Below are 12,461 nucleotides of genomic sequence, written 5' to 3'. Positions count from 1 at the left end.
TTGTACAAATTCAGGCTTGTAACTCGCATGTTCATCAGTCTATTTTTAAAACAACATAAGAATATGCTGTCACTTGTTAATTTAGACTACAAACAGACATTTGCGTCGAATCATATCTAGGAATTTTTAATATTTTAATGTGTTTATATGTTTGTATAATGGGCAAATTTCACATTATTTCAATGTAATACACAATGGAAAACACAAGATTTATTGTTATCAGCTGTTTTAGACTTTCAAAAGAGCATTCAAGCACGTTTAACCATGTTTGCTAATATTTTAATGTGGATATGTAATATATTTTATTGCACTATCAGATATAATTCCATTTAGTTAGCGTATTTTACTGCTAAAACATTAATCACTTCACAAGTATCAACAAAGCTCGCCTCATACATGACTAAACATTTATAAGAATGGAGCTTATTTTAATTGAATAGGCAAACGCCTATGGTAAACTATTCCTACATACTCATTACGCATTAGAAAAAAGAAAAAAGACAAACTCATTTAATTATAATTACATGTGTACATTGGGTCATTATATTATGTAATAAGAATATTTAACATGTTATAATTTTAACTATGTTGTAACATTGGAACTCTTAGCAAAAGTGTAATCAACATAATGTTAAATTTCAGAGTATGTCATCAAGCTTTCAAGAATGAGGCATAATACAAAAATGCAAACGTAAGATTCTAATGCAGCTGAGGATGACCTTGTAAGAGGTCGAAACCGGTCCTATTATACATGTGATATTCTATCATACATGTGATAATAAGTATTGATCAGGTGGAACTTTTCTTTCTTTTATGACATTTGGTGGCTATCAATACGGTACAAAAATGAAATTTATAAATCAAGGTACTCTTGCATAATCGTTTACGTCGGCAAAGGAATTCATTCAATAATCTGTCATATAATATCTCGGTTATCAATCGACAATTTCATCACCAATCTCGATTATCAAATCGTATCGGACTAGATAGGCAAGGTATGGGCATCATATACAGATTGAACTTAGCCCATTTAATTCAAGTCATTCATGGCCTCCGCCATATTTCTGACATTGATATATTCGCCTAGTATTTACATTTATTAAACTTTTACTTTAGGAAACTGCGATATTTACTTAATTCTGTATTACGTCACGACATTCTATTATCTATCGTAACTTAACGAGATACCACGGGGTTCAGAGCTTATAATTTTTGCCGATTCCTTCAATCCGTTGCCTGTTATCCATTTAATAGAGCGAGTTATTTTGGTTTCTGGTACACCTGGACGAATAGTGATCGGACATAAGATTTCATCGATTTTTATTTTCACCGTAAGCTTCCAATGTCTTCACGGACTCCAATCCAACATTCATTGGAAGGTTATAATATATATTGTACGTGGCAATGGACACTTGACTGTATTCGAGCGAACCTTGTTTGCTTTCTTGTTTTCTCTTCTTCATGCTGGAGATACGAGTATAATCCACTCCGTACTGAGGAGAATAGAACTAATTCCTTGACTTTTCATTCTTCATGGCATTGCGGTGCATGGGTAGCATACTTCTCTCTCACACATATGCCCCTGGTTTGATTCCTGACCAGGTTAGGGATTGTTACCTGTATCAGAGTTCTGATTCAAGGTCCAATCAGCCTAGCTATTTGATGTTGAGATGGCGATCCTAGTCTAGAGCCAGGAATACAGTAACTGCTGAGGGAATGTGTTGTTCTGACCACATGTCACCTAGTAATCTGAAAGCCTTTGGGCTGAGCGGTGACTGTTTCGCAGGCCAAAGCCCATCAAGTCTGTTGGGCCATGGGTTTTTTTTTTTCCCTTACTGTTCATTGGCAGCAAGTACTAGTTAGGAACCAAAGGACGAGATGTGATGTAACTCAAGTCCACAATGGGAAGGTTGGTGAAGAGGCGGGAAAAGAGTAATGCACCTTACGGGGGTACATTATTGGTATCGTGCCTTTACTCACAACTACCTCAAATACTCCGGCCAATAATCCATTATCTTATGTTGGGCGGTCAAATAAATGTACTGAATCCCCACAATCATCACGTCGTCATGCAGATGGGAATGAAACATGGGTACATCATCCTAACTCTGCGACCTGATAATATAAATATCCAGACTTGACCTATCATTCGAATATTTCATCCCATCCGACATAAGTACTCCTTCGACTCCACCTACTTTTACTCAACCAAATACCACTTTCTTTTCATGTTTTGATGTCAGCCATGTATATCAATTCGGTGCACGATACCTATCAGGGATAAAGATTGTGATAAAAAAATATTTCCTTTTTTTTTTTTTTTTTAATGTGTACTCAACTAAGGAAAATGCACAGCTTCTTTTATAAGTTCATTCGCAAACCATCTCCGCTCAACTGTAGTCAATAACTACAAATAACCTTGGACTCATTCACTGTTCACCATGTACGTTTTCCTACAAATACCTCTTCAAATTATGAAGTGAATAAATATATAAAAAGAATTCCAATCAAAATCCGTATCACCTATTTTATTGAGAAAAGAAAAGAAAAGAAAAAAATAATAAATAAATGATAGTACTTGGAATGAAGTTACAAAATTATTTACATGTCCAATCGTATTCATTGAATTCTGATCCCTAATTAAAATATAGTAGATATTTCCTTAAATATTATTTATATTGTCATTGAAAAATATTATTTATCATTTAAGTATCTTTCAAATATCATTTAGAATTGATGGATCATCTTGAAGAATTATAGAAATGTCATGAAAGTATTATTTAAATACTAGTTAAATATCAAGAATGTCAATTTCATATCATTCAAATGTCATTTAGAGTCCTTGAAACATCTCGAAAAACTATTAAGATGTCTTCAAAGTATTACTTAAATATCAGTTAACTGTCCTTGATTTTCTCAAGATATCGGTTAAATATCTTTGGTTTTGGTTACTCAAGTTTTTTTTTTTTTTTTAACGTAAGCAACATGAGCGAGTTCTACTTAACATGGCTTAAAATTGCCATTCACTAACATATTAACGAAAATCAACTTGAAGGTAAGTATAATGTCTACTAAGTAAACTTATATATGTATGTATGTTGGGTAATCAGCCCGAAGGCTGGTTTGATCCTCTGCAGCTTCGCCAACAGCTGTCATAAATAGCCTAGGCGTCACTGAAGAGGCGTACTAGGGAAACGAGGAGTGAGGTAGTTTCCCGTTGCTTTCCTCACCGACCCAGCAGTTGCTCTTACATATCAGTCTGCCAAGCCCACTGAAATGTATGCACCAACTGACCCTATGAGCGATATTTTCACACCATTCATAACAGGGACTGGCTGCATAAGGAATGGTATTACTAGCATCACTCATACCTCAGTCACTTTCATATTGTCAAAGCCAAGGATAAGACTGTGACAGGTCAATGAAAGTAACAAATTTGATATAGCCCATACCAGAAGACATAGTGCACTGTAAACACTACATCTCGCCAGCAAAAGCATAACTTATATATATATATATATAATATTCCTTGTAAATGTGTAGGATTAACCTAACATAGCACTCGTGTGTCAACAAGCAAGTCATTCTCATGGTATTGATATACCTTGATTCAAAAACAATCATCAATCCGCGAAAAATTTCGAAGAAAATTGTATATGAAGGTCACCTATTTACGGACGGTAGTTATCTAAATTATGAAGAAGTTTCCTACTTCCAATCATGACTTTGACAGGAAATCAGCTTGGAGATAGCCTAACATGTAAAATTCTTCTAGGAAAATATTAAGCTTCAACCATAAATGCGTTACTTCTAGGATATAATCTCGATGATCGTACACCATAAACAGCCTGAAGGTTCAATAAGCTCATACAGTCGTATTCATATTCCATTTAACCCAACATGATACACTGCCCTATATCTCACATGGCAAGAACAATTAACCTAACATCAGCATTACGCTTCATAAATATCACCAATTACTCGTATTTCGCCGTATGCGCACCATACCTAACATAATTCCTCCTACTTCATATATTTCCATATATCCGACCAGTATTCTTGCCCACAAGATCATCATGTCATTGACCATATCAACAATTTCATTCACTTCATCATTTGTTGCTCTACGAGTAGCGCAATGTACGTCTACTCCATTAAACATAATGTAATAGCATGTTATAGGATTACGATATTAAATAACACAAACAATTATACATCTCCTGTAATAAAGGCATGTATTAATATCTCGGGCTTTGCTACTCACGTTTGGTGACGATTAAACGTTATGTCATGTCCCTATGTCCTAAAGTATGATCTTACTTCTTTCTACATTGCATTATGGTTGATTTGCACGATGGAATACATATATCTCCATCATAACATTGAAAATACTGATTTTCAAAGCTTTCTTCAAGTAAACAAACATTCCTATACATGGAGTGTAAATTTGTGTTACCAAAGACTACCTGGGTCCGTATTCTCGCATGATTATATGGATTATTTTTCAAAGATACTATTCATGGAGTTTATATCTCGAAGACCATGACATTGACCTAGCTGTACACATATTTCAGCTTAGACACACACTATTATTCATTCAAATCTAATAATTTAACTACGTAAAATGACTACATGGAACTTCACTTACCTTGCTTTCGCTAACCCGCTGGGTTGGATTTCATCCTGGAAATTCTTCTTTGGCCAGCATCTCGCGTTCAAGTGCACGTCATTACTGGTTACTGGACTTGGGCCTCGGGCGTGCAGTACGGCTGGTCAGGGTACCTCCAGATTGCGATCCCATTGTCTTGATTTACTCTGCCATGGTATCTCCGATGATTACATGCATCAAAAACATATTGAAGGACGGCATTAGATGCATATTTCAATTAGTAACTGAATACTCTTGGGTATATTCTCTATCTCCCTAGCAAATAATTTTTGAGGATACAATATTTTATACGGAAATTGAAATTTTTTCTGCTTATTGTTAACTTTAAAAAATGCTAGCTGGCGATCTCTAATTTTTATATAAGGGCTTCTGATAAACAGTTTCAAGCTTGACTTGGCGACTTCTACTGCGTGATCTGTCCTTCCTTCCTCACTCTTGTTTCACGCCCAATATTTCCAATTCGTATTTGAGACTTGGCGAAATTTTCTTTACGTTTCATATGTTGTCGTAATTGTATTAATAGCAATTCTCTTCTCCAACTATAATCTCTTCTCTTCTTGTATTGAATCTTGTCTAATATTTCGTTCCGATGTTGACTTCTTTTTTTTTTTTTTTTTTTTTTTTTTTTTTTTTTTTTTTTTTTTTTTTTTTTTTTTTTTTTAAGGGAATGTCTTTTCAGCTCGGGATAACAATACAAATTTTTTTTACTCACGGCCGCATGGATTCTTTAGGTCTGATCGTCATAATTGTACTTCACGGCTCATTTGATTCGTTATGTCGGCATATTTTCCTTGTAATATACTCTCTTATCATATAATTTTCGTCATTCTACCGCGATGCATGGCAAATGTCAGCGATGTAACTGCCGTTCATGACGCAAACTGGGCAATGAAATGGTACAGTAAGTAGAATGTTGATGGACCTCCTGTAAAAACAGTGTGCTGCAAGTTTATTAGAAATGGAAGCTGGATGTAGCTGACATGTTAGGAAGTTGGGTGACACTTTAGTTCTTCATAGCCAGAGTTGGGGGGGAAAATGTGTAATAAGTACACATTTTAAAATAGGTGAAGAACCTGCATATTTAATTCAACCATGTGTATCCAAGGCTGTGGGTATTTCAGTGAGTAGCGTTAAGAGAATTTTAAGAGACAAGTATTTCCAACATGTGAAGTCGTTTAGTATTCCCAATAAGAGAAGACTGAGACAGAGAACTTCAACAGACTTGGATGATCTTGGCAATTATAAGATTCTTGGCATTATACAAAAATGATGAGTGCCAGTAATCTGTTGGATTTAAATAAAATTTGAGCTTGCTTGTTTTTCTTGAGCCCCTTCAAAATGGAACTGTGGTAATCCTTTTGTAGGGACTTTTTTTGATGGACTGTTTATTGGAAATAATTTGTCAATTTGTTCAGATACAGAAATGGAGTTTAAGAATTTACTGTGTTTCACGTGTATCCATACACTGGTATTAATTATTTGCTGATACGTCGCAGCTTTTTCTATGTCTATCTAGTGAAGCATGTGTAGTTTACATTTTTCTTCTTCATTTTTATATTGGACGTGCTGATGCATTCTTAATTCTCTCACAAGTCTATTCTCCATTTTGTCCTACCACCTTTTGTTACATGTCAAAATAATTATAACTTTCATTTTCTTAGCATTCCCGTTTCATCCGTATCAATTAAGACATCCTATTCTATATCATGTGCTGAGCCCTGGCATGCATTTCAAGCTATAATGTAGTTCTGTATCTTTGCAGTGTGGTCTCTGTCATTATTTTGCTAATCGCCATGCAGCTACTCCTGTTGATGCATATGTGAACCCGCCTGCTCCTGGATCAGCTTTAACTTGGGGTTTTGCTTATTACGAGAGACAGAGGTAAACATAATTTTGTTAATACGTAATTTAAAATGCTTCATAATAAATAATATAAAGAAATATTTTCTCTGGTTTGCATTGATGTTTGTTCATGTAGGACAACATCTAGGCTTTTCATTAGGTAAGGTAGGTCTGATGTGATTATCCAAGTGATTTGAAATGCATGAATGCAATATTCCAAGCTTATAATGAAAATATCTGCACTAGAGTTCAAATTAAGTTAGGGTGGGGGTATGTTTTCAATATTAAGGCAGGAAAATGAGCATTTCTGGGATTTGTGTAGAGTATCGCACTGTTCGCATTTGCCAACAAGGGCGTGCATTCTTACTGTCACTCTCTGGCTCTGAATTTCATCTCTTGAAGGATTGTAGATGACAGCCATAGCAAGTGATGAACTGGGTCATGTAGAATGCTTTTTTTTTAAAATATATAGTGAGGAACATGTCAAATAATAATGTATTCTGCCCTTAACGGAAGAAAAAATATGGCTATAATTTAATGAGATTAGGTTTGAGAGTGATCCACCCGTTTGTTTATTCTTGACTGATAAGAGACAATTTTGCTATGTAGTCATGAGTGGAACTTTTCCCATTCAAAGTTATTGTGACAGAATAAAAAATAAACTAGTTTTATAACTAGCCGTGGATGGCTCACACACGTTTTTCAAAGAAATAATGTAATTTCTTGCAGGAAAAGTAGCGTTGCACATAGTCTACCAGCCAATAAAATATTGTGAATTTTCACAATTTGCTGTCTGTTTGCACCAGTGTAATACATACAAGTAATCTTGCAAATAGATAATGCAGACCAGATGTCAGTCTAATTTTAAGATTGCGGCTTGTAGAGTTGTTTCATAATTTATGCATTTACAGTTATCAATCTAAATTTTTAACAAAGTTATGCAAATACAGTAAAACCTTGATGCATTGTTTAACAAGGGGGAGGGGGAAAATGATGGATGCGGGTAAAACTATAAATACGGGTAACATAAAAAAATGAGGGGAAAGCAAAATAATAAAGTACGGGTAATTTATTTGGACATTTTTCCTCATGAAAATATCATAAATTATTATTATAACAACAGCAATGGCGTGTGGCCTTCGGAGAAGCCTGTTGCAAGGGTGCCAACTATTATGGATTTCACTTCACGATTACGGTGAAAAGGGAAATTATTGCGGAAAAAGCAACATTATCACGATAAAAAATTCATTTCTACAAAAAAAAGTAAATAAGTAAAAGGTATCTGCTGATACTGGAAGTACTGGAATTATTTTAGGTACTGGAAATGCTGGAAATATACTGGAATTTGAACCATATACTGCAAAAATTATGAAATATACTGGAACAATCTAGAAGTCCACATAATAATAATTGTTTAGCTTGGCATTATAACTTTGTGATTTTATTGGAAAGTAATACTTACGTAGTATAGTAGTAACAGTACAGTTACTAGAATAACAACTTGTGATGTTCTCTAATAACCTGACGTCGGGACATGATGCCTTCATCGCCCAGCATTTCTCTTAGTGTTGTAGTCACTAACTTCTTCTTCTTCTTCTTCTTCTTCTTCTTCTTCTTCTTCTTGCGTTACGGCCTCTGTAGGACCACGGACAGCTCCTTCATAGATTGCATTTTCTTCTTCTCTTCCCAGAACCTCTTCATCCTTTCTCTTCTCTCCCGCTCTTCTTCCGAGATATTCAGTATCCTCTTCTCTTGTCTGCTCCACTGGTGACTCTCAATCCTTTTCCTGTATCCATCCCTATCATTGATCTCTGGCATATTAGTCGGTATGTACTTGCTTCTCCAATTTTCCTTTTCTTCCACCTTGATCCCCAATTCCGACCAATCTTTCCGGAGTTCAACTACCCACTTGGTTCCTGTCTTTCCTCGTGTCCTCGCTGTTGTTTCCCATACTCTTTTCGTCATTCTATCCATATTCATCCTGATTACATGTCCTGCAAACCTTGCTCTTTTCAGTCTGATTTCTTCTGAGATTGTCCTCATGTTCCAGTATAGTTCTTCCCTGGGTCTCCTCATCCATCTCTCACCTCCTCTCTTAGGGCGTAGTATTTTCCTCAATATTTTTCTCTCCTCTTTCTCTAGTTGTTCCGCACAATTTCTTCCTAATGCTATTGTCTCAGCAGCATATAATACAGCATTTCTCACCGTTGCCTTGTAATGTCTAATCTTTGCGTCTGTAGATATATTCTTTTTATTGTATATATCTCTGGTCATGCAGAAGGCTGATCGCATCTTCTTTATCCTCTCTGTTATTCCCTCATTGCTCCTATTCCTTCCTGTTATAAATTCTCCGAGGTACTTGAATTTGTCCACCTTTTGCACGGTGCCTTCCAGTGTTGTCCAGTCCTCAGTGGTATTCAATGTCTTTGTCTTGTTGTAGGCGATCCTCAGTCCTACCCTTCTGGCTATATTGCTTAAGTTGTTGAGTTGTGTCTTTGCATCTTCTTCTGTCTCACTTACTATAGCTATGTCGTCCGCAAAGGCTAGACAATCTACTTGGGCCCTATTGTCCTTTTTGTCCCCAACATGCGTCTTTCGTATTCCCATTGTCTCATTCATTGTTCTCCACTGCCTGATGACTTCATCCAGAGCTATGTTGAACAACATTGGTGATAATCCATCTCCTTGTTTGACACCAGTGTTGATATCAAATTCTTCAGAGAGTACTCCTCTGAATCTCACCCTTGCCTTTGTATCTGATAGAATTTCCATTATGAGTTCATGTGTAGTGTCATCTAATCCTCTGTTCTTCAGGATTCTTCCAAGGGTTTGTCTGTCGATGGAGTCTGCCTTAGTGAAATCTACAAAGGTTACCACCGTTTTTTTGTTCTTTAAGGCCCTATGTTCTATCAGTTGTTTCAGTATAAATATCTGTTCTATGCATCCTCTTCCCTTCGTAAATCCTGCTTGGTAGTCTCCAATTGTACTTTCTAACTGTTCTTCCAGTCTGTTGAGCAGGACTTTCGACAACACCTTATAGCCAATCTCTAGTAGTGAAATTCCTCTATAGTTGTTTGCATCCCTCTTGTCTCCCTTCTTATGTATTGGTATTATGATCGCATTCTTCCATCCTTCTGGTAACTTCTTTGTTCTCCAAATCTGGCCGATGATGTTGGTCATGTTGTCTACTGCCTTGTCACCTCCCCACTTAATCATCTCAGCTGATATTCCATCTTCTCCAGTGGCTTTGTTATTATTGAGATCACTTATGGCCTGTGCGACCTCATCTCTAGTTGGAGGACATGACTCTCTTCTGTGTTTGTCCCCAGCTCCAGCTCTTCTTCGGGTGGTTCACAGTTTAACCCTTTATAGGGCAAAACCCTGGGGAACAAAATATATGACTTATTTGATTAAATACCATGTCATTGGGGTCTACTGTTTAGGTTTTTACCAAAATCTGAGTCAATACATTGTTTGATTATGCGATATGGGGTGGTAAGTATTTTTACCAGAGAACATTTAGGATTTTTTCCCACTTTGCTTATATGACTACTTTCCACTGTGTTTTGCAAATAATAGGTGCAAAATGCAGATGGAAAGCATGGAACAAGTAGTACATATAATTATAAATGCCACACTGGCTCTGAAAACTGCACTAGAAACATGGGATCATGGGGTCTGTGATGAAATTGTTGATAGCTTCTTCTGAGAGGCCTTTGTTCGTAAAAGATATTGCTGGAACAATATCACAGATATAGAACTAAAGCACATAGTTCTTCTTACAAATTATACGATTCAAAACAAGCCATTGTCTAAAATTAATTTCTAAGGACGTATAAGAATATCTTACAAAATAGCGTAAATATGCATTCAGGCAGGGTAGTGCCTAGGGGAGCGAGGGGAATTTTGTGATATATCCCCCCCAATATATGTCCTTGTGGGAAGCCGTGATGCCAGCCACTACATGAGGCAGTCTATTCTTACATCCGTAATTACCCTGAAAATGTGTTTATTATTATTATTATTATTATTATTATTATTATTATTATTATTATTATTATTATTTTCTGAACTCAGAGGAACTGAATGCTATACCAATGGACTAAATATATGTTTTTCCGAAATACACTTGAAGTATTGTTTGAATATACATCCATTTTTCATGATTTGGGAAGCTAATACATCTTGTGACTGAAAAAACGTACGTCCATTACATTACATTCTTGCTGCATGTTTTCATATTAGTGAATATAACATGTTGGCCAGAATATTATAGGAAAGGGCAAATGTAAAACATGTAACTAGAAGCTCTGAAGTTTAGTTTCCGATATTTATATTAGAATACTATTTGCACTGAAAATGAGTACATTATCAATATTCAAAACGAGCACACTATTTCGCCTTTCTTGGTACTTTATGTGTAGGCCAATGACAATTTGGATAAAATCTTTCAAAGTTAACCACAAAATATGCAATCTATGTTCACAAAATAATAAAAAAAATATTTAAAAATATATATTGTTGCCTTATATAAATCATGGAAATCCAGTATCTCGCTTAAAATGAGGTGTATTTTACGGTCAACACAATGCTTACACGAGTGAAGTTCAAGTGGCGCTCTCTGGTAAACATATGTACCACTTCCCGAAGTGGAACGATTCAAATAGCCGTGAAGCGCGAGTTTCGGAAAAGGTGGTAAATATTCTTATCAGAGAGCGTTACTAGACTAGAAAGCAGACAGTTACGGCTACTTAGGGTATTACCATTTGAACAGTTTCTATGGAAACCCAAGTGGTAAATATATTTACCAGCAACCTATAAAGGGTTAACAGGTCATGAAAGTATTCTGCAAGTATCTTACAGTTCTCCTTTGCACTAACTGCCAGATCCCCATTCTTATCTCTTATAAAGAGTTCTCTGCCTTTATATCCACTCAGGCTCTTTTTGAATTTCCCAAAAAAGTCTCTTACTATTGTTTTTCCTGAAGTTGTTTTCAATTTCATCCAATTCCTGCTTCATCCTGTCTTTTGGTCCATCTTATGGTTCTGGCTGTTTCCTTCCTTACTCGTAGGAAAACTTCCCATTTTTCCAGGTTCTTCTTAATGCTCCAGTCTCTCCAGGCTTTCCTGCGATTCTCAACCGCTTCCTCACAGTCCGTATTCCACCACCAGTGCTTCTTTTTCTTTTCTTCCTTTCCCCATATTTCAGCCTGTTTCCTCATATTCAGCTTCATGTCATCCCATCCATTGCCAGTTTCTATTCCTTCCTCGTATTTGGATCGATTGTGCCGTAATTTGTCTCTGTCTATATTTATTTTTCCAGTTGGTCTACTTGTCTGTGGCAGTCTACTCCTGTGCGGAATCCAAAGGCACTTGATTTCTGTAAGATAGTGATCTGATTCTATTCTTGTGTTCTTTCTGACCTTTGTGTTCATAATCTCTTTAGTGTTTGTCCAATTGATTGCCACATGGTCAATTTGGAATTCCCCAATGTGGGTGCATGGGCTTGCCCATGTCTTTTTCTTATTTGGTTTGGCCCTGAAGTGAGTTGTCATAAGTCTCATTCTGTGTTCTCGACATAGTTCAATTAACCTTTCTCCGTTTTTGTTTGTCCTCTTGTGTGCTGGGTACTTGCCTACTATCCCCTTATGTTGCTTCTCCCTCCCTACCTGTGCATTATAATCACCTACAAGTATCTTTACTTGTCTGTGTGGTATGCTTTTCAGTGTATCATTCAGTTCTTCCCAGAAACTGTCTACAGCTTTCTTGTCTTTTCTGTTCTTGTCATTGGTAGGCGCATGTCCATTTACTATGGTATATTTTTTGTTCCCTGCTCGAATTGATAACGTGGATAGCCTTTCAGACCTACTCTTCATTTCAATTATGCTATCCTCATACCTCTTGTCTATTATGAATCCTGTTCCAAAGCATGTAGGTTTGTGTCTTCCTTT

General features: G+C 36.3%; 1 protein-coding gene across 1 annotated transcript in view; it reads left to right on the top strand.

Moving 5' to 3' along the window:
- The window catches only part of vret (vreteno), a 392,221-nt gene that overhangs the window by 69,286 nt on the left and 310,474 nt on the right, over positions 1-12,461 (top strand). The window contains exon 4 of the mRNA XM_068225072.1: positions 6,432-6,550. Within this exon, the coding sequence (XP_068081173.1) occupies positions 6,432-6,550 (119 nt within the window). The remainder of the gene's footprint in view (positions 1-6,431; positions 6,551-12,461) is intronic.

Source organism: Anabrus simplex, chromosome 1, assembly GCF_040414725.1.
Source record: "Anabrus simplex isolate iqAnaSimp1 chromosome 1, ASM4041472v1, whole genome shotgun sequence".
Lineage (NCBI taxonomy): Eukaryota > Metazoa > Arthropoda > Insecta > Orthoptera > Tettigoniidae > Anabrus > Anabrus simplex.
Note: the sequence above shows the minus strand (reverse complement) of the source record. Positions and strands in the feature narration are given on the sequence as shown.